General features: G+C 42.2%; 1 protein-coding gene across 2 annotated transcripts in view; it reads left to right on the forward strand.

Moving 5' to 3' along the window:
- Nucleotides 1-13,052, forward strand: part of SEC23IP (SEC23 interacting protein) — a 34,644-nt gene extending 21,592 nt beyond the window's left edge. The window contains exons 14-19 of one of the 2 annotated variants that reach the window (XM_066238589.1): nt 1,280-1,435; nt 1,814-1,916; nt 2,983-3,168; nt 3,847-4,006; nt 4,513-4,614; nt 10,036-13,052. In XM_066238589.1, coding sequence (XP_066094686.1) covers nt 1,280-1,435; nt 1,814-1,916; nt 2,983-3,168; nt 3,847-4,006; nt 4,513-4,594 — 687 coding nt within the window. In that variant the 3' untranslated portion in view covers nt 4,595-4,614; nt 10,036-13,052. Of the gene's footprint in view, nt 1-1,279; nt 1,436-1,813; nt 1,917-2,982; nt 3,169-3,843; nt 4,007-4,512; nt 4,615-10,035 lie in introns of both variants that reach the window. The other variant, XM_066238588.1, reaches the window with a different exon arrangement.
- Nucleotides 13,053-27,801: the final 14,749 nt, after the last annotated feature.

Genomic DNA, 27,801 nt, shown 5'->3' on the forward strand with positions numbered 1-27,801 from the left:
TGAATATGTGCTGAATACATCATCTGACTTTTGAAATTGTCTTTATTTCAGTTTTCCACTATTCGATTACATAGCATTATTTTCTCATAGCCACTGGCAACAGATGTGGCAATAGGAAGTAATGCTCAGGAGATACTTCAGTTTCTGTGAGAGAATCTTGCTGTGCTTCATTGTTTTGAAAGATTATGAATTATTCTGACATTTACTTATTAAATGTGTTAGTTTCCTATCACCACTGAGTCTTACAGTTCTTGGGGCTGGAAGTTCAAGATCGAGTTGTCAGCAGAGCATGTAGAGGGGCCCTTCCTTGCCTCCTTCTGGCTTCTGGTGGTTTGCCACGTGTTCCTTGGCTTATAGTTGCATCCCTCCAGTTCATTTGCACATGACGTGTCATTCCCCCCGCCCCTGGTCTTCACATCATCTTCCTGCTGGTGTGTTTCTCTGTCCAAATTTCCCCTTTATATAACTAGTTCCATTATAGTGGATCAGGGCCCACCCTGAAGACCTTATTTTAGCTTGATTACCACTGTTTCCAAATAAGGTCTGAGATACTTTTTCAGGAGGACAACTCAACTCCTAACATTGGATATAGAGGATATTTCCAGTGTTTCAGTTTTTCAAGCGATCCGGTGGTGAACAGTTTTAAACCACTTTTTCTGTGCACATTCTTTATTCTTTCTTTCAGTTAAATAAGTAGCGGAAGGTTAGCTGGGCCAAAGGCCGTACCATGAGATGTTGACAGTTACTGCCGCTGGTGCTTGCGAGCCTGTAGCCGTTTGCATTCCCACGGGCACAGAGATTGCCTTTCCCCCATCTCCGTCACCAGTACAGACAGCCCCAACTTAAGTTCCACTAAGAGTCTTCAACTTTCTGATGGTGTGGAAGTGATCGCATTTAGTAGAAACTGTGCTTGGGATTTCGAACGTTGGTCTTTGCCTGGCTGGTGGAGTGTGGTTGGACCCTCGTGATGCTGGGCACGACAGCGAGCGCAGTTCCCAGGCTGCCACGCGATGACGGGGTCAGCAGCCAAGCCTTCTGGGTATTGTGGTTTGTGTTTTCACATAAATTACTGAGATGTTCAGCACTGTATTATAAAATAGGCTTTTTGTGACAGATTTTGCCCAACTGTAGGCTAATGTAAGTGTCCTGAGCATGTTTAAGGTAGGCTAAGCTAAGCTATGGTGTTCTCTATTCCATTCATTTTCTTCATTTTCATTTAAGGTGTTTTCAACTTATGATCATTGGTGATCATCTTTTATTGCTCTTTGGTTCTTTATAGGTTTCTGTTGTTTACAGCCCATTAGACTTTGAACCAGAGATTTTCTTTGCCTTGGGATCTCCAGTTGGTATGTTTCTCACTGTTCGAGGAGTGGATCGGATAGATGAGAACTACAGGCTTCCTACCTGTAAAGGATTCTTCAACATTTACCATCCAGTGAGTAAGCTGAATTAACTTCCTATTTTGAAGGGGATGAAGAACTTGTGCTGTTTTTCCTAACAGTCTCAGGTTCTTCTTTCTGAGGAATTAATACTCATCTGGATTTTGTACGACTCAGCCCTCTATCCTAATAGATACAGTCCACACTTTCCAACGAACTTTTCTACTGAAAAGCTTTGGTTCAAGGAAAGAATTTCGTTGCTTGGCTTGCAGAGTAATTGTACCCACAGACTTGGAAGTCGTCTTATACATTACCATTGTTTGAATAGGTGGGAAAGAAAACAACAGCTGGTTTGCCAGTTTCTTGTTTTCTTTACCCAACCAAGATATGTAACTAAAAATAGCTTTTTATAAAGTTCAATTCTTCTATTACAGCTTGATCCAGTGGCATATAGACTAGAACCTATGATTGTTCCGGATTTGGACCTTAAAGCGGTTCTCATTCCACATCACAAGGGCAGAAAGAGGCTTCATTTAGGTAAAAAGCAAATATTCCAAAACTTGCTTCTTTCCTTTATTTTTTTAATGTCATTTGTAATAATTTAGAAAACTTTTAACACTAAGTCCTTCCTTACAGAATCAATGTTAATGTTAAATGCCTGCCCCGTTCAGAACTTGGTTACTGTTTGGGGGTGCTGTGAAGTTACGAAGTTCCTTCTTTTTGAGTTTATCCTTGGTAACATTCTCGTTGCTGAGATATTTAGGAATGGGGGAGGATGGTAATAAAGTGGCATGATGCATAGGTTTTGATAGAATGTGATTATAATTTTTGGAATTGGGAAGCAGAGAACATTTGATCTAAGAAACTATCAAAAAATAAGCTTGATGCTCTCCAAGTCAAGTGGGCTTTTATTTCCTTGCTACCTGGACAGACTTTTCCTGTTAAAAATTCATTGAACATATGGATTGATGGTACTTCTAGGGTTTAAGTTTCTCTTATGTCTGTTAATGGTGTATCTTATCCACAGGTTTAAAAGAAGGAAAAGTGATCATGCCCTCTTATTTAAAAGTTTTTTTTCCTTTCATCATGCTTTTAAAAAATATTTAACTCTTTTGGAGTCAAAATGAAAAATTTAACTGTTGAATATCTACATCTCTCATAGGAATTATTAGACAAAAGTGGAAAAGGTGAAGGAATAGAAGTGTCTTCATTTTTAAATTAGAAGGTTAAATTGTGCCGCTATCACAGTCTCACATTTTCAAAATCCTTTCAAAAACTGTAGGCCCACTTTTTAACTTAATAAGTGCATGTGCTTAATTACATCTTTATGATATTATACTCCTTTTATTTTCGGAGAGAGGAAATTTATAGGTTTTGGGTGACTAGTTTAGTTATTAAAGAAACGACAAGGATAAGATTCCTCAAAACATTTTAACATATTGCAGGTTTTGCTTGAGATGCTCCAGGTGCTAGATACATAATTGAAGAGAGACAGGCAGGTTTTACCATGCCTGAGAATAATGTTAATTTTTGTTTTAATTTTTTGTGATGCAGAATTTTACCCCTTGACTAATAACTTGATGCGTTGTCTTAATCTCTTTAGAGTTGAAAGAAAGTCTCTCTCGCATGGGATCTGATTTGAAGCAGGGTTTTATTAGCTCTCTGAAAAGTGCTTGGCAGACGTTAAATGAGTTTGCCCGTGCTCATACCTCTTCAGCTCAGTTACAAGAAGAATTGGAGAAGGTAGCCAATCAGATCAAAGAAGAAGAGGAAAAGCAAGTAGTTGAAGGTAAGTTTGACATTTGAGGCCTTTTCTAGTTGTTCCAAATATTATTTGGGAACTTAACACTTAAATTATTTAATGATGCTTTTCTGTTCTAATCTTTTTTTTTGTTAAGATGTAGTGACTCTTCCTATATAGGAAAATCTTTTAAGATAAAACTATACTTCAAAATGTGTCCTCCTTTTTTTCTAGGGTTCTGCCTGATAGTTGCTGAACTTTTTAGTCTGCAATGTTAATAGTTTATTGAGATTCCAATGTCCAGAGTGGGATATCAAAGTTGAGAACAAGTTTGTATCCAGTCAATTGATGACCCACTCTGAGACATGATCTTTTCTGAGACATGATGTTGTTGTAACTGTGTGGTTACGGACTTGACTGCAATGTCAGGTCACTGTGCCATGATGTTTTTGACTTTTTCAGATTCTAATTCTGTTTCCTTTCTTTCTACAATGTTCTCTCACCCCTTTTCTTCAAAACCTCTGTCAGCTCGTTGGCTCCCTGTCCTCTTGCTGGGGAACAGTCCCCCTTCCCTGGCTCTTTGGAGAAATGGGAGGTGAGCCTGCTAGCTCCCAGCTCGCTCCGTGCGTCCAGCAGTGTTCTCACTGAGCCCAGAGAGTCAGCTAAAGTCAAAGGATCATGATTAAGTGATTGACTTTGATATTGAAATGGTTTAAATTCTAGCAGAAAAGATTGTTGAAAGTCCAGATTTTTCCAAGGATGAGGACTACTTAGGAAAGGTCGGAATGCTAAACGGAGGCCGCCGAATTGACTACGTTCTTCAAGAAAAGCCAATAGAGAGTTTTAATGAGTATCTTTTCGCTCTTCAGAGCCATTTATGCTATTGGTAAGTCTTTTCTTCTTTGATAACATTCATGTGGCCTTAGGTGCTAGCACAGAAAGCAGTTTTTGTTTTCGTGAGACTTGCTGATTTATCATTTGTTACGGAGTATTAATTTGAACACCCGTATATTCAAAATCAATCCTTTCCCCCTTGAGTTTAGTTAGCCCACAAGATGGCAGCGTGTGAGCTGCCTTTGAGCGCAGGCCTCTGCTGCTTGCACACTGTTTCTGCAGGGCTGCCTTTCCCAGAGCGGGAGGAGGGGGGGGGGGCTGGGGAAGCTGCCCTTGCACATGACCCCTTTCGCCATGGGGAACTGCAGCGTGCTTGTTGTAGGGCTGAGTTGTCTCCATCCAGTGTTTAAGGACAGCTTTGAGGCTACACTCCCTTATTTTCATTTGCCTTCCTTAGGGAGGGTTGACTAGAACAAGAGCTGCATTTTTCCACCTTGATACGTAGAGATTAATTTCTACTAATTGTCTCTTAAGTAAATGTGCTTTTCTTTTTGATAGGGAATCTGAAGACACCGCCCTGTTGTTACTTAAAGAAATCTATCGAACAATGAACATTAGCCCAGAACAGCCTCAGCACTGATTGGTCTTCAGTTTCATTGTGTGAGTTTATCTTTGTGTGTATCAATTCTGAATGTTTCATTCTGAAGTCCTTTTTATGAAATTGATGTTGACCATAGTTTTCTTTTTTGTTTCCTCAGAGTGCTTTTTTCTTTTTAAAATCAGATTAGAGACAGTAAAGCAAGGGAATTAGAATTGAGTTCTTTTCATTTCAATTTCTTTTAATAATAGATTCTCAGGAACATTAGCTAGGACTTTCTTTGGTTGTAGGTAACAGTACCTAAGTCTCAAAATACCTTAAACAAATAGAGGTTTACTTTTCTTTGGTGGCAGGAAGGCGTCATTTGTTAAATAATGCCCACAGATACTCAGATTGTTTGCATCTTTTTTGCCTGCATGTTGGCTCTTGCTACCTCATAGCTATAAGGTGGCTGCCATAGTTCCAGACATTGTATCTATATTCAGGGCATGAATAAGGGTGAAAGGGCAGTATTGGTTATATCTATTTCTTTTAATTAGGAAAGCAAAATCATATCCAAAAGTTTATTCAAGCCTATTAACTAAGCCTGTCACAGGTCCTGTGTCTCCCCCAGTGCCAAACTACATGAAAGGTTGTAAAAGTGATGTCTGAAGCATCTCCAGTCTTTAAAGAGGGGGGACTAGTGAAGGGGATTAAACATGATGAGTGAACGCACCAGTCGGCCATCTCTACATCCTGACTGTCCTGAGTCATCTGTTTTTCCTTACTGGATTATGCATCACTTGAAAAAATAGATAATGTGTTTTTTTTAAGAAGTTAGACATTTTAAAGCATTTGAAAGATTAAAACACAAACTGGTGAGCTCTGAAATGAAAAGTAGTTCTGGCACTTTTCGGTTTTCTAGTAATAAGTGATAAGTTCAGCCTTCAGGTTCTTTTTTTTTAATTTTTATTTATTTATTTATTTATTTATTTACAGAGACAGAGAGAGGGATAGACAGGGACAGGCAGACAGGAACGGTAAGAGATGAGAAGCATCAATTATTAGTTTTTTGTTGCTCCTTGTGACACCTTAGTTGTTCATTGATTGCTTTCTCATATGTGCCTTGACCACGGGCCTTCAGCAAACCGAGTAACCCCTTGCTCGACCAGCAACCTTGGGTCCAAGCTGGTGAGCTTTTGCTCAAACCAGATGAGCCCGCCCTCAAGCCGGCGACCTCGGGGTCTCGAACCTGGGTCCTTCCGCATCCCAGTTTGACGCTCTATCCACTGCGCCACCACCTGGTCAGGCAGCCTTCAGGTTCTTACTCTGGAGAGGTAACCACCTTTAGTAGAATACGCTTAGAGAAATATTCCTGTGCACAGCTGATCAAATATGTGTGCACTTTAATACAGGGACCTCACTGGACGTGTTGTTCTGTCACTTGAAGTTTCCCATCAGCCAGGTTGCTGGCACAGCTTTCCATGTCAGCTGTGTAAGTCTTCTCTGTGCTCTTTAATGGTCGCATAGTGAACCAATGCGTGGCTGTATCTTCCTTATTAGTCAGCTTCCTGTTAATGGACATTTAGATTATTTTCTAATATGTATGAAGGAGTTTTAGTCAATAGGGTAGGTAGGAGGTCTAAAAAACCATTTTTTTTTCCCCTTTACAGAGACAGAGAGAGAGTCAGAGAGAGGGGTAGACAGGGACAGACAGACAGGAACGGAGAGATGAGAAGCATCCATTAGTTTTTCGTTGTGCGTTGTGACACCTTAGTTGTTCATTGATTGCTTTCTTATATGTGCCTTGACCGTGAGCCTTCAGCAGACCAAGTAACCCCTTGCTTGAGCCAGCGACCTTGGGTCCAAGCTGGTGAGCTTTGCTCAAACCAGATGAGCCCGCGCTCAAGCTGGCGACCTCGGGGTCTTGAACCTGGGTCCTTTGCATCCCAGTCCGACGCTCTCTCCACTGCGCCACTGCCTGGTCAAGCTAAAAAACCATTTTTAAATCAGATTCTTGATGGAGTTATATCAGTTCTTACTATTTCTTATAGTTCAGTGTTAAAATAAATGTAATGTTAAAAGCTACTACTATATTTCCAGTTATGAAATAGTCATTTAGTTGGTCAACAAATATTTCGGTACCAACTGTGTGTGAGGCACCAGTTTTCATGCTGGAGATAAGCCATGCACAAGATTCCATTTTCATCTTCAAGGAAATTACAGCAGGCCTTTGCATGATGTCTTTCTGTTCATCATCGTTTCATTATAGTGTGTTGAGATGCCTAGGAACCTAACCTGTATGCCAATTAGCCGTAATACTGGTTTTGTTATACTTCAGTTATTGCCACAGTCCCAAGAACCTGTCCAAGAACGTTAAGTGAAGAAGACTTCCTGTATCTTCCAGTGGGAGATGCTGACAGTAAGCCTGTGCTCTAACCCAGTGATTTGCAACCTCAGGGTGCACATAAACTAATTACCAAAGTTCTGCGGCACACCCAAATACATTTTCACACCGGATGGCTATTGTTGTCTTGGCTGTTGTCATATTTCACTTGACAATCTAAGAGGAAAGATGTCAGTGCCCTGACTAAATATGCATGTTTTAAAAATTCTTGTGGTGCACCAGTTAAATGTCCCTTTTGTAACCAGTAGGTAAAGTTCAGATATTGATAGCTTCTGTAGAAAAGATACAATAAGAAGATGCGGAGAGTAGCCAGGGTTGCTTCTGGGAAGGCCTTGTTGACTTGATGACATTTGAGGTGAGATTTGTAGGATGAGAAGGAGGTGGACATCTGAAGATAAGAAGAGCAGCTGCAGAGGTCATGAGATGGGGTTAGATATGTTGTGTCTGGGGGCAGAGAGCAGGCCAGTACAACCAGAGGACAATAAATGAAGGGGAGAGCCTGACCGGTGGTGGCGCAGTAGATAGAGTGTCGACCTGAGATGCTGAGGTCCCATATTCTAAACCTCAAGGTCGTCCGCTTAAGTGCGGGCTCACCAGCTTGAGTGCGGGATCATTAAGATGATCTCAGTGTCAATGGCTTGAAGCCCAAGGTCGCTGGCTTGAGCGAAGGGTCATTGGCTTGGCTGCAGCCCCCGGTCAAGGTACATATGAGAAGCAATCAGTGAACAACTAAGGTGCTGCAACTACGAGTTGATGCTTCTTATTTCTCTCTCCACCCTCTCTTCTCTCTGGCTCTCTGCCTCTCTCTCTCTCTCCCTCCCAAAATAATATGTTTCGTAGTTTTCCCACATCAGCTAACAATGTGTATGTGTGAGAGTACTTATCATTTTTATTGGTTTTCCTGAATGGGTTGTACTTACAGTTGTTTCAGCTTGTGACAGAAGTGAGGGGTCTCCTTCTGTGTCTCTTCCCCAGTTTCCCTTTCCAGAGACAGTCTGCTCTAAGTATGTGTTAACATCCATACTCATATGTGACTTTTTTCCTTTTTAAAAGACAAATGATAGCTAAATAGATAAACTGTTATTACCTTTGTATTTTTGAGATTTTTTTCCATACCCATCCATTCCTTGACCTACCCACCCTCCCTCCCGCCCGCCACGCACCCTCCCTCCCGGCTACCACACGCCCTCCCTCCCGCCCGCCACGCATCCTCCGTCCAGTATTTGATGAACTCTACTGTACCAGGAACCGGCAGGCAGTGGGCCTCACAGCAGTGGACCACACAAAGTCTCTGCCTTAGGGATCTTCTTTCCTCTGGGGGAGGAGACAGTGAATAAACAGTTGGAATGTGTCAGATGGTTAAAAATAGCAGTAGGGTAAGGGGGAGAGGGAGTGCCTTTGTACGTACGTAGATGGCAAGGGGACACCCCAACTGATGAAGTGTCACCTGAGCGAGTGCCAGGTGGATATCTGTAAGGACAAGATGCGAGAACATAAGAGCTGCCTCATTCCTTTTAATGAAAGTATAGTTTGTATAGCCTGTGCCTTGCTGGTCAGTATTTAGGTTATTCTCAACTTTTACTGGTATAAACAGTGCTTCAGTAACACATGCTATTTAATAGTTGCATTGTATTCCATTTTATAGTTTTATTTATTAAAACACATTGTTGGATGTTTAGGTGATTTTTCAGTTTTCACTATTATAAATAATTCTGACACGTAGCTACAATACTTTTGCGTATTTCTGGCTGGGATAAATTAGAGGCAGCATTGTAGAGCTCAGCATATTGCACATTTCACAAGTTTTTTGATGTATACTCGTCACTAAATTACATTTTAGAGAGGTTTCCTCTCCACTACCAATATATATGCTGGTTTTCCTGCACCCTTGCCAACACTGAATTTAATTGTTTTTTTAAATTTTGCCAACTTGATAGTCACAAATTGTTATATTGTTTTATTTTACATTTTCATTACTAGTAAAATTGAGCTTATTTTGGTGTTTTTATTTGGCTGTTTGTATTTATTCTTTTATCAGTTGCTTATTCTTGACCTTTGTTCATTTTTCGGGAGGTGTGTGGCAAGTTTGTTTCTTACTGGTTTATAGTTATGATTTAAGGATAGTAACCTTTTGCCATTGAAAATATATTTTAATTTCAGTTTCATAATTGCCATTTATTTTTGCTTGTGCTTTGGATATTTTTGGGGGGAGTAGGGGTGAAGAGCATGGTTTTAAAATATGTAGGCTGATCTTTTAAGATTATTTTTTTAAGTTCTTAAGTGTTTTTTTTCATTTGACTTTATAGTTAGTTAGAAGAATATGGTTTAGAGAGGGATATAACTTTCTTTTTTTTTTTAAGTGAGAGTAGGGGAGATACAGAGATAGACTCCCACATGTGCCCTGACCGGGATCCACCCGGTGGCACTGTCTGAGGCTGATGCTCTGACCATCTGGGGCCATGCTTGCAACCGAGCTATTTTTAGTGCCTGAGGCAAAGACTCCTCAAAGGCATTTTCAGCACCTGGGGCCAATGTGCTCAAATCAGTGGAGCCATGGCTGTGGGGGAAAGAGAGAGAAAGAGAAAAGGGGGAGAAGGGAAAAGCAGATGGTTGCCTCTCCTGTGTCCCCCGACTCGGAATTGAGCCAGGACTTCCACACACCGGGTTGATGCTCTCCCACTGAGCCAGCTAGCCAGGGCCTCTATTTCTTAAATTTATTTTAATTTTTATTCATTGATTTTAGAGGGAGAGGAAGGGAAAGACGGAGATAGAAATGTGGATCTTTTCCTGTATGTGCTCTGACCAGGGATAAAACTAGCAACCTCTGCATATCTGGATGATGCTCTAACCAACTGAGCTATCCAGCTAGGGTGCTTTTTTCTAAAATAATTATTTTTGCTTGTGCCATATTTTGAACAATGTACCTTTTTTGTCATTTGTTTAATGTTTTTATAATATGCTATAATTGTTTGACATTTTTTATCATGCGCCCAATATTTGTTCTCTAGGCTTTCTGCATCTTTTTTATTGACTTATTTATCTGTCTACCTTCACTGACTTCAAATTACATATTTTTTTAATTTTGGCATCTTTACAGTTGGAATGCAGCTTAAAAACGAGCTGTTGCCTGGATGGAAGTTGAGTTCTTCCCGACGTGGTTTGCAGTTTCTTCGGCCGGTTACTGGGGGACACTACAAGCCTGAGTCTGCTTAAGCTGATTTCTCTGAGATTTTCTTGGATTGTGCTGGTATTGTGAATTCAGGCCGCAAAATTACAGGCAGGGCGGGGTGGGTGTACCAATTTAAATGCCGAGGACCTGCTCCCGCGCTTCCCATTGTCAGGGAAGAGGTGTGCAGACTTCTTTGCCATCATCCTTTCTGTGGGAAGGGGTATTTTTTTAACCCTTCGTTGAGGCAGTAGGCATTTGGCATCCTCACTTTTTAAAGGTCTGTCTCCTTTAGACTTCCTATCCAGGGCATCTTTTTTTCGCATGGTATGAAAAATAGTGGTGTATTAGATTCACTGAAATATGGTGTTTTATTGTAACTTTATAGTTTTTACCATCTGGCAGTGCAAGTTATTAGCATACCATTCTCTTGGCAATTGTTCCAAATGAAATTTGTTTTTTATTTTATTTTTATTTTAGTGAGAGGAGGGGAGGTAGAGAGAGATTCCCTCATACGTTCCGACCGGGATTCACCCAGCAAGCCCACTAGGGGGCGATGCTCTGCCCATCTGGGGCATTGCTCTGTTGCACCCGGAGCCATTCTAGTGCCTGAGGTGGAGGCCATGGAGCCATCCTCAGTGCCCGGGCCAACTTTGCTCCAATGGAGCCTTGACTGCGGGAGGGGAAGAGAGGGACAGAGAGGAAGGAAAGAGGGAAGGGTGGAGAAGCAGATGGGTGCTTCTTCTGTGTGCCCTGGCTGGGAATTGAACCCGGGATTTCCACACGCCGGGCTGACACTCTACCACTGAGCAAACTGGCCAGGGCCCAAGTGAATTTTGAAATGATTTAAACTCCCCAGCAGTCTCTCTCCACAAAATGAACAAAACTCAAACATTATAGTCCTAGGATTTTAATAGCACTTAATATGAAAAAGTAAGAACCTTTCATTTCATAATTTGTTCACTGTTCATTATTTTTATTTTTTCTACTTTGTTGTGAAATTTATGTAAGGATTTAAGTTCCTAATACTATACTAATACTATGAAGTAATTAAAATACTAGCAATTCTTCCATGTATGGTTCATTCAAACAATGATCAATTTGACTGAATTCGTGAATGTGTATCTCATTTATTCCTTTCTAGAGTTGTTCTTAAAAAAGCCTCAGATTAACCTGTCAGAAACTTTCTTTTACTTTCTGTGCTCATTATGTTAGAAAGCTGGCCATGCAGGCGCGCTCCCAGAAAGCTCCTGGCTGCCTGTCGTCCCTGCCCTCCTGGCCTGTCTCAGGGCTCGTGCTGCAGGCCTGTGTTTCGGAGCACTTGACAGTGTGTGCTCAGTCAAGCTGAGCACCTGACAGGTGTTCCTCTGGTTCAGAAAGGAACGATAATACGCTATTATTACTGCTAAGTGGATGAAGTTCACCAAGGTTTCTTTTTTTTTTTTTTTTTTAAAGACTTTCTTGTCTTCCCAGAAAGTCGCACTATAAATTCCATTGCTGAGAACACCCTTGGATGTTCCCGGCCTGCCCCTGTTGTGGGCACAGAAAACTGAAGCATTGGCAGTTGCTCAGATACAGTTCTCAGATGCAGCCATTCATTTAAAGGAGAACACATGGAGCAAACAGTGGAAGTGTAGACACTGGACAGTGTAAACACTGGACAGTGGCGAAAACTGTAATTACTGAGATGACGCAGCTAACAGTTCCTCGCATCAGCCAGGCATGTAGTCGGCACACTCATGTATGATGTCAGTGAGGAGGTATTTGTGGCATGCAGACGGGTTCTGTTTCTTACAGACCTGTTGTCAGCGGGCTTTTGAACTTGCGTTTTTTAATGTAGTATGTTCTTTTATTCAAGTATGGACTTCTTGAGAAACTAGAGTAATGTGAGTTTTTTAAGTTTATGTTTTACTTTCAATGTGAATTGTTCTGAGTGGCTTTGATGCGGGGCCATTTGTATTTGTGAAGAGGCGGTAACCAAGATCCCTTATGTTCTAAGTAGGATCTGAGGTTTCTATGAAGCCTGTCAGGCTGTTGCTGAGAGATCATTCTGGAAGGGAGTGAAGCGCTCCTGACCATATAGAATCCTCTGACACTGTCCCAGCGTGTCCCTTCCCACTGGGGCGGGGCGGGGAGAGCTGTTCCATGTCGCTGTATGGTGTAGCTCTACGCCCGCCCGCCCGCCTGCCTCATTGCTGAAGTTCCAGTTAATGTGAGAACCAGAGGGTTGTGGTTTTTTTGCTTTGTATTAATTCCACTTATACCAAAGTGTTTGAAAGTCTGAAATGTAATGCTTCAAGACCATCAATCTACTTCATGAAAAGACTGTTCTGTAAAATTTTATTTTGTTTTCCTATAGCTTTAAATTATCCTATTTTCCTAATACTATATAGGAACTCTGATTTTCCTTCTTTTGTTATGCAGTAGAGACATTTTACACTGTTTACATAGTTCTCATGGAACACAGAATTTTTTTAAAGCAACGTATGATACACATTTTTGTGTATATATTCTAATTAGTGTGAATAAAACAGTAACATAAGTGCATTTTTTTAAGCAGTGAACTTGTGTATTTCTCTTGTCTTCCGTAAAAGTACTCCTTGAGTTTGGCATTATTTCCTTTTTGCTGTGAGGACCTGCTCCATTGACTTACTACAGAGCATTTGCTCCTCGTCCGAGAATGAGGCCGGTTGGACTGTGGCGCTGCTGTGACTGCAGTCACACGTATTCCGAGCGCCTCGCGTGCAGCTGAGGGCAGGCCCTACGTGCCTTGCCCAGGCTGCTGGTGGCCGCCGGGCCGGCCGGCCATGCGCCTGCCCTTCCGTTTCCTCTCCGCTCCAACACTAACCCTTTCCCTATCTCTTCCACTTGACTTCCCCAGACTTACAAAATTCAGAAAAATGAGGATTATTTATGTATCTTTTAATAAAACAGTGTGATTTTTCAATTTACAACTGGTTTTGTCTGTGTTATTCAGCCTGTGTCCCCCGAGTGTTGGGCGGGGAGGAGTACTTGAAGCGGGTCCAGAGAAGGGACGTGTCCCAGCCGAGTTTCACGGACTCTCGTGATTTTATTTGGACACCATGGAAATGTAAAGTAGAATTTTTGTGTGACTCTGCTTTTGATAATTTTTTAAAATTTTTTATTTATTTACTTTTTAAAAAATTTTATTCATTTTTATTAGAGAGAGAGAGAGGGAGAGATAGAGAGAACAGGAGGAGGAGCAGGAAGCATCAACTCCCATATGTGCCTTGACCAGGCAAGCCAGGGCTTTGAACTGGCGACCTCAGCATTCCAGGTCGACGCTTTATCCACTGCGCCACCACAGGTCAGGCTGCTTTTGATATTTATAGCCCTCTTGGTTTCTTACCAAAGCCAAGCAAACAGTAGGTCTCCTGAGGGCGGAATCTCTATTAGCGTGTTGCTCAGTATTGTGACCACCAGGCCTCAAAGAGTCTCGGCACAGAATAAGGCACTGTCCAATTATCTGTTGATTTAAAGAATTTTGAAAATGAAAAATATAATTTAACCCTTGGACGAGTCCTTGGAAGACCATCTAGATCAGTGGTTTGCAAACTTTTAAAAAGCTGCTGAACCAGAACCCTTTTTTAAACGGAAACTCACCAAATTTCAGTATATAAACTAGATGAGAGTATAGCTGCTGAGTCACGTTAGACCCTGCCTTTTCCCTTTCTCTTTCTCCCGGATAGCTCCTCCCCTTCTGCAAACCAGCCCCTCATCCAGATGGATGCCCTCATTTTCCCCAGATGATAAAAGTCACATCACGAGTTATTCTGGCTTCATATGCCTAGTTTGGGACAAGCATTAAAACTGTCAGTGTCCAGGCCCTGGCCGGTTGGCTCAGTGGTAGAGCGTTGGCCTGGCGTGCAGGAGTCCCGGGTTTGATTCCCAGCCAGGGCACACAGGAGAAGTGCCCATCTGCTTCTCCACCCCTCCCCCTCTCCTTCCTCTCTGTCTCTCTCTTCCCCTCCTGCAGCCAAGGCTCCATTGGAGCAAAGTTTGCCCGGGCGCTGAGGATGGCTCTGTGGCCTCTGCGCAACACAGCGACACCCCAGATGGGCAGAGCGTCGCCCCCTGGTGGGCGTGCCGGTTGGATCTTGGTCGGGCACATGGGGAGTCTGTCTGCCTGCCTCCCTGTTTCTGGCTTCAGAAAAATACAAAAAAAATAAATAAATAATAATAATAAAGAAAAGAAAAGAAAAAACTGTCAGTGTCCAAAATTGAAGGTCAGAGTCATAAAGCTGATGATGCCTTGGCTGGATAGCTTGGTTGGTTACATCGTCCCAAAGAGGAGAAAGGTTGCTGGTTTGGTCCCTGGTCAGGCACCTATAGAGATGGATTGATGTTCCTGTCTCTCCCTCTCTCTAAACTCAATTTCATAAACAAAAATAAAGCTGCTGACAGTGACAACCTAAGCTGGATTGTTAACGTTGCACATAACAAGAGGAAACTACTTTCCAAGTCTGGCAGACCTGTGCGTTTCTTGAATCTCAGAACCAGATCGTGATTGTAATAAATGGAAACTACACAAATTATACCGAGTTTTGAGGTAAGTTTATTATTGGAAAGGTATGATCTGCATAGAGACTTGAAGATGAGCAAGTCAGTAGATACCACTTTCCTGGCGAGGCGATCGGGGTGATCATATATTTGCATTAGTAACTTCCAACGTATGTTTTGACTGTGAGTAGAGTACTGGAGATCAACCCTGTCCCAGAAAACCCAGGATGATTGGGCTTTAGATTACAGTTGTTTTTGGTTTTTATGACTTGAAGCATCTAACTACCTTAGTGCTGTACTGTAGTATTCACCAAGCAACATGCTGGTGGTTTCCCCTCTGGATTCTGCTGCCTGAGAAGAGGGTGAATTGAACTGCAGATGCCGAGTGTTCTTGTTTCCTTTCAAGTTACAGTCCTCACGGTAACTTGGTAAGTTGGTGTCCCAGCTGAGTGTGAGTCAGGTCCCAGGACTGGGTTCTATGAGGGAAGCTGATGGAACTCAGGTCCTTTACATGCAGAGGTGCTGACTCCGTGTTCCTGCCGTTTCCTGTCTCCCTGCAAAGCGTTGGGTGGACTGTCGGCCAACTTGTGTCCTTGATACTTCTATCCTGTCAGCAGGTCCTCAGTCTGGTCCTGCTATTTCACCTTTGAGTTGAGCCTACCAAAAATTGCTCCCATAACCTGCTTTTATGTGTGTCCACACTCAGCAGTGGGTCCTCACAAAGATTTTTCCACCCTAACCTCTCGGCCAAGTGTTTTTAGTTCTTGGTCCGTTTCCTCTGTCATGAAATTCCTCAACCTCCTAGAGTTGTTGTGAGACCTAAGCGAGAATATGAGGAAAATGTACGTAACAGTGCTGGGCTCACAGTGAGGACTCGGAATGTTGGCTGATCATCGTACTGCGGCAGTGGTTTTGCCCTGAGCGCTCAGGTTGATGAGGACCCGGCCTTCAGTGCCAGGTCCCTGTCACTTCCCGTCCTCCCTGGCTTGTACATGGGCCAGGCTCTTTGTAGCTGAGACAGAGAGAGAGGCTGAGTGCCTGCTTCAGAGGCTTGGGTGTGTGGGGTGTGGAAGCTGGGAGGAGTGCGGGTCATTGGGAAGGAAGATGAGCTGTGGAATTGTGGGGTGGGGGTAGGGTTGGGGAGTTGTAATGCTGTTTGCCCGTCTTCGTGCAAGTTTGTGGAAATACCGCCTGACCTGTGGTGGCGCAGTGGATAAAGCATCGAGCTGGAACGCTGAGGTCGCTGGTTCAAAACCCTGGGCTTGCCCAATCAGGGCACATATGGCAGTTGATGCTTCCTGCTCCACCCCTCTAAAATGAATAAATAAAAATAATTGGAAAAGAAAAAAAAAAGCACCTCTTAGTAACACATGTCCCGATTCTCTACTGGAAGCTCATTTTAGAATAAGGATCAAGAGAACATGTAACTCCTTTCTGCATTCTGCCCTCTTTTTTTCTCATTTTTATTTTCCTGCTTTAAAACATCAACTCTGTAGCAGACTTTCCCAAAAGTGTTGGCCGTCACAGAACGCTTTGAAAATAACTTGAGGTTAACACTAGAGGGAGCTCGTGAGACGGTGCAGGCTCTTCATTTACCGTATTCCTCATGTATAAGATGCACCTTAATTTGGGGGCCTGAAATTTGAAAAAAAAAAAAGTATTACATAAAGTTATTTATGATTTATTCATCATAAAATTCATACAACTCATCACTGTCAAAACTCCCATCCATTAGCTTGTCCTCATCTGTGTGATGACGAATCACTGTCTTCAACAATGAGCACAAAAACAAGCGCAGGAAATGCAAGTAAAAAAACTACAACCACTGTATAAGATGCAGCCAGTTTTTAGACCCCAAATTTTTTGAGAAAGAGTGCGTCTTACACATGGGGAAATACGATAGTAACTTCCTTTCAGTCTCAGGTCCAGTGAAGTGAGTTTGGTCACGTACGTGTTTCATATTATAGTAAACTGTCCCGATACATGTTCAGGATATGAAATTGTATTAAGACAATAAGGATGGATATTTTAACTGGTGTAAAATGCAGAGCTTCGAACTTAAATAAGCTTGAGCCAGGTCCACAAGAAGTTGAAGAGCCTCTTTAATAGTTACTGAGTTTTCCTTTTATTGAATCTCGCTTCTCTCTTGGCAGAAGGCTTTCCAGAACGGGATTGTGTTGATCTTTGTGCTGATTAGGGGAAGAAGGCAGGGCAGGGATGGTCACCACCATCTCTATAGATGAAAGAGCCGCGTTCCCGGTGGTGATGTGATATGTCAGAAGTGGCTCAGGAGTGAATAGTGAAGCTGGAACTTGATCTTCCCGCTCCTAGTCCGGGCCTCTCCTGTGGCACCATTTTGCTTGTGTGTGGAAATATATTAGTTACCAATATAGTATTGGTAACTCTGACAGGCCCTAAAGTCTGTATATATGCAGGAAGTCTCGTCACTGCGTTGGATTAGGAAATTTGAAAAATGTAGAAAGACATAAATGGCAAAATCAAAACCACACATATTCCACCTTCACGATTTGGCATTTTGTCTTACAAAATTGATTGCATTATAATGTTGGGAACTTATTTTTTAATTTGTTATTTCTTAAGCTTTTTATATGGTATTAAAAAATCTTTTATATAGGCCCTGGCTGGTTGGCTCAGCAGTAAAGCATTGGCCCAGCATGTGGAAGTCCCAGGTTTGATTCCAGGTCAGGGCACACAGGAGAAGCGCCCATCTGCTTCTCCACCCCTCCCCTCTCCTTCCTCTCTGTCTCTCTCTTCCCCTCCACAGCCAAGGCTCCATTGTAGCAAAGTTGGCCCGGGTGCTGAGGACGGGTCCATGGACTCCACCTCAGGCGCTAGAAGGGCTCCGGTTGCTATGGAGCAACACCCCAGATGGGCAGAGCATCACCTCCGGTGGACATGCCGGGTAGATCTCAGTTGGGTGCATGCAAGATTCTGTCTCTCTGCCTCCTTGCTTCTCACTTCAGAAAAAAAAAAAAAAATCTTCTACAGAAATGAATTCAATTTTTATTTAACTAATCATCTTTTTTTTGAAATGGATTGTTTCCAATTATCCAAATACTGTATGTATATATGTATGTATGTGTTTATAAACAAATGTGTGTGTGTGTGTGTGTGTGTATAGAAAGATAATGTCAGCGAGATCAACCTTTTTGATGAACCTTTCCAGAGAAGGCTTTGTGAACAGTTGAATTAGGTTTTAAATTCAATCACTGAACATCTAGGATTTTTCTGAGGTCAAATGAAACAAGGAGTTGCTAAGGAAATAAGACTCTCTTTACTTAGTTTTATTGGAGCCTTTGTCCACCCTCTCTGAAGGCTCAAAGTCCCCCTCTAGACTCTGTTCACTGAAGGCCGGTGCTGGTTTCTACCCAAACTGGACTTTAAATGTAGATTTAAACCTCTGCTACTTAGCTAGCTAGTAAGGTGGTTTTTCTGTTTTTCTGCCCTAAATTAATTCTACTAAAGAACCAAATATTTTGAAAGTGAAACAGTTATGGGAAATGTGACTTGTATAAGGCATTCCTCTATTAGAATAAACACACCTACTGAGTCTGATTCAATTGGGAAGGGACTGTTAACCCATCGGTGGTACTTCGTGTCTAAGTCCACTAACTGGTTTGACCTGTGGTGCTGGTGAAACGTGGCTTGCACATGCGGCCCTGTAAAACCAATGATCCTGTTTCTGAACCTTGTTGAATCTTCTGGGAAGGGTTTTTAGTTCAGCAAGTATTGAGTTATCGCTGCCAGGCTGTGGATATAATTTGCATTCATTTGCTTTCATTCAGATGTGTTTGTCTTAACTTCAACACTTGGTATGATTCATGTAGCCAGTGATAGCAATATTTTAAATTCCTTTTGCAGCATCTGTGACATTTATTTACTCTTATTTAAAAATGAAATTAGGGAGAGACAAGATGGCGCTGGAGTAGGCGAACGTACCAGCATCTACCTCCCAGAACCAATGTGGATTACAAACTAATTTTATGAACTATCAACTGGAAAAACCAACTTTGGACTAAACTAAAAGGACTCTTCAACCCAGGAACGCTGAAGAAGCCACCCAGAGACTGGTAGGAGAAGCGGAAACGCGGAGAGGGCTGCCCAGCTTCTCGGAGCGAACGGCAGCAGGGAGAGACTCGCGTGGCGGGAAGTGAGTTTAGCAGAGGGGAAAGGGCCCTGAGCCCCAGGAACAAAGCCCCAGCCTTCAGCCCCAGAGCCCAGAAGAAGCATAAGGACAGTATTTAGCTGGAAACAAGTCAGGATACTGTTTGTGAGAGAGTCTGATTTCTCAGACCCAGGATCCTTCTTAAAGGGACCACGCAGAACATCTCTCTCACAAACACTCACCCAGGGCTCCTGGAGACGGAGGGAGAGGGGAGAGAACCACAGTAACAGGAAGAGAGTGCAATCTAGGAGGCATAGGGAGAAACATTTTTGGGAGATAGCCACTCTAACCCCTGGGACGAGTCACTCCCCAAAGCTGAAGTGAATATTTCCCCCGGAAACAGCAATACCAGCAAAGGGAAGCAGGAGAGCAGCCAAACAAGCTCCCCCGCGGCATTCAGAGCAGAGTCGCATAGAAGGAGGGAGCTTTCGGGTCTACGGTAGTGAGTCTTAGGGTCCGAGCTGCAACGCCCCCACCCACACGGCTGAGGGCGCACCGGAGAGAGGGCGGCAGCGGGAGACAAAAGCGCGGTTCTGCTGGCAGGGGCGGAAGCCGGCTGGCCACCAGTGGGCTCAGGTGTGAGCTCAATCTTGCCCGGCTAGGGAGAAGGGGGCGTGCAAAAGCGGCTAAGCTCAGCTGCTGGCAGCCTGTAATCCAGCCTCCGGGAGAAGGGCGGGAAACCCAGAAAGGGTAGAAACCAGCCCCGGAGCAAGGGCAGAGGAGCACATCCCTGCCCCACCTGTGCAACCCAGGCTTGCGGTCTGACTTGGTAGCAGGCTCCTCCCGCGGGGGTGGAGCCAAAAGCCCAGAAGAGGCGGAGTTCCGCTACGAAGCTGAGCTTGGGCACGCAGCCTTTCCTGGTGGTAGAGCCAAGGCTAGCAGCTGTTCCTTGAGTGGGATCATCCTGCAAAGGCAGGGCGAAAGCTCGGAAACAGGCGGAGACCCGCAGCTGAGCAAAGGTGCTCGCCAGTGCCCTCAGGACCGAGCATAACATCACACACGGGGGCGGGGCAAAGGCCAAGGCCACCAACCCTTGTGCACCCGAGCACATGATCAAAGCCACTCTCGTGAAGAGAAAATGCGGAGGCAGAGAAATACAACACAAATAAACCAAGAGAAATCCCCAGGAAAGGACCTAAGTGAATCAGATATAACCAAATTACCAGATGCAGAGTTTAAAATAACGATTGTTAGGATGCTCAAAGATATTAGAACCACCATAGATGGCCATTACGAAAACCTAAATAAAGAGATAACAAATATAAAAAAGGACATTGAAATAATAAAAAAGAATCAGACAGAAATGACAAATACAATATCTGAAATAAAGAATACAATGGAAGGAATTAAAAGCAGGATGGATGAAGCAGAGAATCGAATCAGTGAGTTAGAGGACACAATAAATAAAGGCATGGAAGCATAGCAGAAAAAAGAAAAGAGACTCAAAAAGTCTGAGGAAACTCTAAGAGAGCTCTGTGACAACATGAAGAGAAATAACATCCGCATCATAGGGGTTCCTGAAGAAGAGAAAGAACAAGGGATAGAGACTTTGTTCAAACATATTATAGTGGAAAACTTCCCCCAATTAAGGCAGGAAAATATTTCACATGTTCAGGAAGCACTTTGGATTTTCTCCATTAAGGAGAAATCCAAAGAAACCAACACCAAGACACATCATAATTAAATTACCAAAGCTAAATGATAAAGAGAAAATATTAAAAGCTGCTAGAGAAAAAAAGACAATCACCTACAAAGGAGCCCCCATAAGGATGACTTCTGACTTCTCAACAGAAACACTTGAGGCCAGAAGGGAATGGCAAGAAATATTCAAAGTAATGCAGAGCAAGAACCTACAACCAAGACTACTTTATCCAGCAAGGCTATCATTTAAAATTGAAGGAGAAATAAAAAGCTTTACAGACAAAAAAAAAACTAAAGGATTTCACTGCAACCAAACCAAGGCTGCAAGAAATGCTAAGGGACCTGTTGTAAACAGATCAAAGGAAAAAAAGAATTTAGCAAAAGAGGAAAACAGTTTTAAAGAAAAAAAATGGCAATAAACAATTACATATCAGTAATAATCTTAAATATTAATGGATTAAATGATCCGATCAAGAGACATAGGGTAGCTGCGTGGATAAGAAAACAGGACCCATACATATGCTGTCTACAAGAGACACACCTTAAATCAAAAGATGCACACAGACTGAAGATAAAAGGATGGAAAAAAATATTTCACGCAAATGGAAATGAAAAAAAAGCTGGGGTAGCAATACTTATATCAGACAAAATGGACTTTAGAACAAAGACCATAGTTAGAGATAAAGAAGGTCACTACATAATGATAAAGGGAGCAATCCAAAAGGAAGATATAACCATTATAAATATCTACGCACCTAATATAGGAGCACCTAAATATATAAAGCAGACTTTGATAGACTTAAAGGGCGAGATCAACAGCAATACTATAATAGTAGGAGATTTCAATACCCCATTAACATCATTAGATAGGTCCTCAAGAAAGAAAATTAACAAAGAAACAGCAGACTTAAAGGACATATTAGATGAACTCGATTTAATAGATATCTTCAGAACCTTTCACCCTAAAAGAGCAGAATATACATTCTTTTCAAGTGCTCATGGGACATTCTCTAGAATAGACCACATGTTAGGGCACAAAAGCGGGCTCAACAAATTTAAGAAGATTGAAATCATATCGAACACTTTCTCTGATCACAATGGCATTAAACTAGAAATCAACCACAATAGAAAAATTGAAAAACATTCAAACACTTGGAAACTAAATAGCAAGTTATTAAACAATGAATGGGTTAACATTGAGATCAAAGAAGAAATTAAAAAATTCCTAGAAACAAACGATAATGAGCATACATCAACTCAAAATTTATGGGACACAGCAAAAGCAGTCCTGAGAGGGAAGTTTATAGCATTACAGGCATACCTCAAGAAGCTAGAAAAAGCTCAAATTAACAACTTAACCCTGCATCTAAAAGAACTAGAAAAAGAACAGCAAGTAAAGCCCAGAGCTAGTAGAAGGAAGGAAATAATAAAGATCAGAGCAGAAATAAGTGACATAGAGGCTAAAGAAACAATACAGAGGATCAATGAAACCAGGAGCTGGTTCTTTGAAAAGGTAAACAAGATCGATGAACCTTTAACAAGACTCACCAAGAAAAAAAGAGAGAGGACTCAAATAAATAAAATTAGAAACGAGAGTGGAGAAATAACAACTGACACAACAGAAATACAAAATATTGTAAGAAAATACTATGAAGAACTGTACGCCAAAAAACTAGACAACCTAGATGAAATGGACAAATTCCTTGAACCATATAATCTTCCAAAAATCAATCTGGAAGAATCAGAAAACCTAAACAGACCAATTACAACAAATGAGATTGAAACAGCTATCAAAAAACTCCCAAAAAAGAAAAGTCCTGGGCCTGATGGCTTCACAAGTGAATTCTACCAAATATTCAAAGAAGAACTAACTCCTATCCTTCTCAAGCTATTTCAAAAAATTCAAGAGGAAGGAAGACTTCCAAACTCCTTTTATGAGGCGAGCATAATTCTGATTCCAAAACCAGGCAAAGACAACACAAAAAAAGAAAATTATAGGCCAATATCCCTGATGAACTTAGATGCAAAAATCCTCAATAAAATATTAGCAAACCGGATCCAGCAATATATGGAAAAAATCATACACCATGATCAAGTAGGATTTATTCTTGGGAGGCAAGGCTGGTACAATATTCGCAAATCAATCAATGTGATTCATCACATAAACAAAAGAAAGGAGAAAAACCACATGATAATTTCAATAGATGCAGAAAAAGCATTTGATAAAGTCCAGCACCCATTCATGATCAAAACTCTCAGCAAAGTGGGAATACAGGGAACATACCTCAACATGATAAAGGCCATCTATGACAAACCCACAGCCAACATAATACTCAATGGGCAAAAATTAAAAGCTATCCCCTTAAGATCAGGAACAAGGCAGGGTTGCCCCCTTTCACCACTCTTATTCAACATAGTTCTGGAAGTCCTCGCCACAGCAATCAGACAAGAAGAAGAAATAAAAGGCATCCAAATTGGAAAAGAAGAAGTAAAACTATCATTATTTGCAGATGACATGATATTGTATATAGAAAACCCTAAAGTTTCAGTCAAAAAACTACTAGACCTGATAAAAGAATTTGGCAAGGTGGCAGGATATAAAATCAATACTCAGAAATCAGAGGCATTTTTATACACTAATAATGAACTGTCAGAAAGAGAAATCAGGGAATCAATCCCCTTTACCATTGCAACCAAAAAAATAAAGTACCTAGGAATAAATCTAACCAAGGAGATTAAAGACTTGTACTCAGAAAATTATAAAACATTGATAAAAGAAATCAGGGAAGATACGAATAAGTGGAGGCATATACCGTGCTCATGGTTAGGAAGAATAAACATCATTAAAATGTCTATATTACCCAAAGCAATTTATAAATTCAATGCAATACCAATGAAAATACCAATGACTTACTTCAAAGACATAGAACACATATTCCAAAAATTTATATGGAACCAAAAAAGAACACGAATAGCCTCAGCAGTCCTGAAAGGAAGAAAAAAGCGGGAGGTATCACACTTCCAGATATCAAGTTATACTACAAGGCCATTGTACTCAAAACAGCATGGTACTGGCATAAGAACAGGCACATAGATCAATGGAACAGAACAGAGAACTCAGAAATAAACCCACAGCTCTATGGACAACTGATATTTGACAAAGGAGGTAAGACAATACAATGGAGTAAAGACAGCCTCTTCAACAAATGGTGTTGGGAAAACTGGACAGCTACCTGCAAAAAAATGAAACTAGACCACCAACTTACACCACTCACAAAAATAAACTCAAAATGGATAAAAGACTTGAATGTAAGCCATGAAACCATAAGCATTTTAGAAGAAAACATAGGCAGTAAGCTCTCTGACATCTCTCGCAGCAATATATTTGCTGATTTGTCTCCACAGGCAAGTGAAATAAAAGACAGGATAAACAAATGGGACTTCATCAAACTAAAAAGCTTCTGCACAGCTAAAGACAATAAGAACAGAATAAAAAGACAAACTACACAATGGGAGAATATATTTGACATAGCGTCTGATAAGGGGTTAATAACCAAAATTTATAAAGAACTTGTAAAACTTAATACCAGGAAGACAAATAATCCAATCCAAAAATGGGCAAAAGAAATGAATAGACATTTCTCCAAAGAGGACACACAGATGGCCAATAGGCATATGAAAAAATGTTCAACATCATTAATGATTAGAGAAATGCAAATTAAAACCACAATGAGATATCACCTCACACCAGTCAGAATGGCGCTCATCAATAAAACAACACAGAATAAGTGCTGGCGAGGATGTGGAGAAAAGGGAACCCTCCTGCACTGCTGGTGGGAATGCAGACTGGTGCAGCCACTGTGGAAAACAGTATGGAGATACCTCAAGAAATTAAAAATCGAACTACCTTTTGACCCAGCTATACTACTGTTAGGAATATACCCCAAGAACACCATAGCACTGTTTGAAAAGAAGAAATGCACCCCCATGTTTATGGCAGCATTGTTCACAATAGCAAAGATTTGGAAACAGCCCAAGTGTCCATCAGAGGATGAGTGGATTAAAAAGCTTTGGTATATATATACTATGGAATACTACTCAGCCATAAGAAATGATGACATAGGATCTTTTACAACAACATGGATGGGCCTTGATAACATTATACTGAGTGAAAGAAGTAAATCAGAAAAAACTAAGAACTATATGTTTCCACACATAGGTGGGACATAAAGATGAGACTCAGAGACATGAACAACAGTGTTGGGGTTACAGGGTGGGGGGAGGAGAGGGAGGGGTTGGAGGAGGGGAGGGGCACAAAGATCATGGCTTTTCAGCATTGGCCATATTCCCCCCTTAATCTATAGACAGACAGCAAATATTTACGTATGGTGTTCCCACTATAAAGACTGCTGTCTTAGGGACAAATGCTGACAAACTATTTCAGCAGTTCCTCCTTCTTCAAAGACTTATATGTAAACATAGAGCTCCATGTTTCATAGGACATACTCAAGCTCACTCCATGCTTCCTGGTGCTTTAGCACAAGGGAATGCCCCCCCCCCCCTTTTTTTTTTTTTTTTGTATTTTTTTTTGTATTTTTTCTTTTATTTATTTATTTTTTGTATATTTCCGAGGATTGGGATGGGGAGGCAAGCAGACAGACTCCTGCATGCGCCTGACTGGGATCCACCTGGCATGCCTACCGGGGGGAATGCTCTGCCCATCTGGGATGTTGCTCTGTTACAACCGGAGTCATTCTAGCAACTAGGGCGGAGGCCATGGGGCCATCCTTAGTGCCCAGGGTGGATTTGCTCCGGTGGAGCCTTGGCTGTGGGCGGGAGGAGAGGGACCGGGAGGGGGGAGAGGGGGAGGGGTGGAGAGGTAGATGGGCGCTTCTCCTGTGTGCTCTGGCCGGGAATCGAACCCGGGAATCCTGCACACCAGGCCAATGACTCCGACGGGTCTACCATATCATGCTTTTTACTTTAAAAAAAAAAATTTACATTTCTTTTGAAAGCTGATGCACAGGAGACACCAAATCTACCTTCTTTATTAGATCTAGCTAATAACACTGTTCTGTCTTTTTTCCAAATAGCTCCAGATATATGGAAAAGATTTATATAGGCGGATGGGGATCCTCAAACCCCTCAGCGAGATCTTCTGAGAATGGCTTTTAAGATACCTAGAGGCAGAAAAAGCCCAATAGAGATCAGGGGGAACTACCAGCTTTTAGGATACACCCTTAAAGGCTCCAGCACCCCAAAGGGGTCTCATAGGATGCCATCTGGGTCCTGCTTCAATAGTGGAAAGGAAGGTCATTGAGCTAAAGCCTGCCAGGCTTACACACCTCTGCTGTGAGGAAACAGGCACACTGGAAGGTGGGCTTCCCCCTCGCTCCTCTAAGGGAGGGTTCAGTCTCTTCCAGGCCTGCTCCAGCCACCTATGACCTAACCTTGCCCAGAATGCTGGGGTTTGCCACTGAAGGCTGAAGGTGCCCAGGGCCGTCGACCCCATCTACGACACTGTGGACGAGCCTAGGGTATTTCTTCCAAGAAGCAGGTAAACTGATCTCATTTGCACAAGGGCCACTTAACTATGTTTTGCCTGAATAGTCAGGTTCTTTATTCTTCCCTCAAAGATCTCTGTTGTGGGTGTTGATAGTCCTATTTTCTGCTGCTTTGCTTAATATATAGTGTTTCCTTTATTCCTCCTACCTCAATGCCCCACTCATATTTCAGGCTGGGACCTACTCTTAATTTAGAGCTCTCTTTCCTCCTTTTGCCAACTTGTATTATGAATTTACCTTTGCCACCCAGCTTAGTGTATCCCAAGGTTCTCTTTACCAGGCCACAGTCACAGAGCTCCAGGGAAAAGCAACCTGGTCTCAACTCTCCAAGCAGAGGAGAACAGAAGCTCCATATCCACGCATGCTGCAAATGGCTTTTTCCAGTCTACCTGAATCATTACCAGCTAGAAGCAGCGGTCATTGGGACTTGGACATGAGCTGCAAAGTATAGAATGGTGACAACAATTCCAGTGCCATACGGACTTTTCCTGTGGGGAACTTTCCTGGACTCCTGCTCCCTGTGACAGCTCCTAACAGACTGAACTGTGGTTGGGTTGCATTTTTCAGGGATTTGGCATGGTGAGGGGGCCAACTTGGACTTGGGGAACCTGTTAAGGACACTACTCATTTATGGATTCTTGCTGTATTGGTCAAGAGTTTGCTTAAAGGCTTTTAATCACTGTAAAAAAAATAGAGGACTAGATGAAGAAGATGGGGCACATATACACCATGGTATATTATTCAGCTAGGAGAAATGGTGACATTGGATCACTTATAGCGGAATGGTGGAGTCTTGGTAGCATTGTGCGGAGTGAAATAAGCGAATCAGAAAAAAACAGGAACTGCAGGATTCCATACATTAGTGGGACATAAAAGCGAGACTGAGAGGCATGAACAGGAGTGTGGTGGCTATGGGGGGTGGGGGGAGGGAAGGAGGGAGAGGGGGAGGGGAGGGGGAGGGGTACAGAGAGAACTGGATGGAGAGTGGCAGAGGACGATCTCTCTTTGGGTGATGGGTATGCAACATAACTAAATGACAAGATAACCTGGAAATGTTTTCTTTGAATGTATGTACCCTGATTTATTGATGTCACCCCATTAAAATAAAAATTTATTTATATATAAAAAATAAATAAATAAATAAAAATGAAATTAGCCCTTGAACATAAAACTTGAATTTCAGAAAACACAGTTATTGGGTAGAAGTATTATTCCCTCCCAAACCTGTTCAGATCCTCTAACTTACCTTCGAAAGGCTCTCACATCCAAATTCCACGAGTGAGAAGGGCAGCAGAGGGAGAGTGGGGAGGCCCATCAGTGCCTCCTCGCCACACCATCTTGTCCTCCAGACCACACCTGTCCCTTTGTTGGCCTTTCCCCCACTCAGTTCTCAGTACCCATCCCAGATTTTTAAACTTTTAAAAAAATTATTTATTTCAGAGACAGTGAGAGTCAGAGAGCGGGATAGATAGAGACAGACAGGAACGGAAAGAGATGAGAAGCATCAATCATCAGTTTTTCGTTGCAACACCTTAGTTGTTCATTGATTGCTTTCTCATATGTGCCTTGACCGTGGGCCTTCAGCAGACCGAGTAAACCCTTGCTCGAGTCAGCGACCTTGGGTCCAAGCTGGTGAGCTTTTTGCTCACATCAGATGAGCCCACACTCAAGCTGGCAACCTCGGGGTCTTGAACCTGGGTCCTTCCGCATCCCAGTCTGATGCTCTATCCACTGTGCCACCACTTGGTCAGGCCCGATCACATTTTTCAGTGAAGATGCCTTGAG

The sequence above is a fragment of the Saccopteryx bilineata genome, chromosome 7 (genome assembly GCF_036850765.1).
Source record: "Saccopteryx bilineata isolate mSacBil1 chromosome 7, mSacBil1_pri_phased_curated, whole genome shotgun sequence".
Lineage (NCBI taxonomy): Eukaryota > Metazoa > Chordata > Mammalia > Chiroptera > Emballonuridae > Saccopteryx > Saccopteryx bilineata.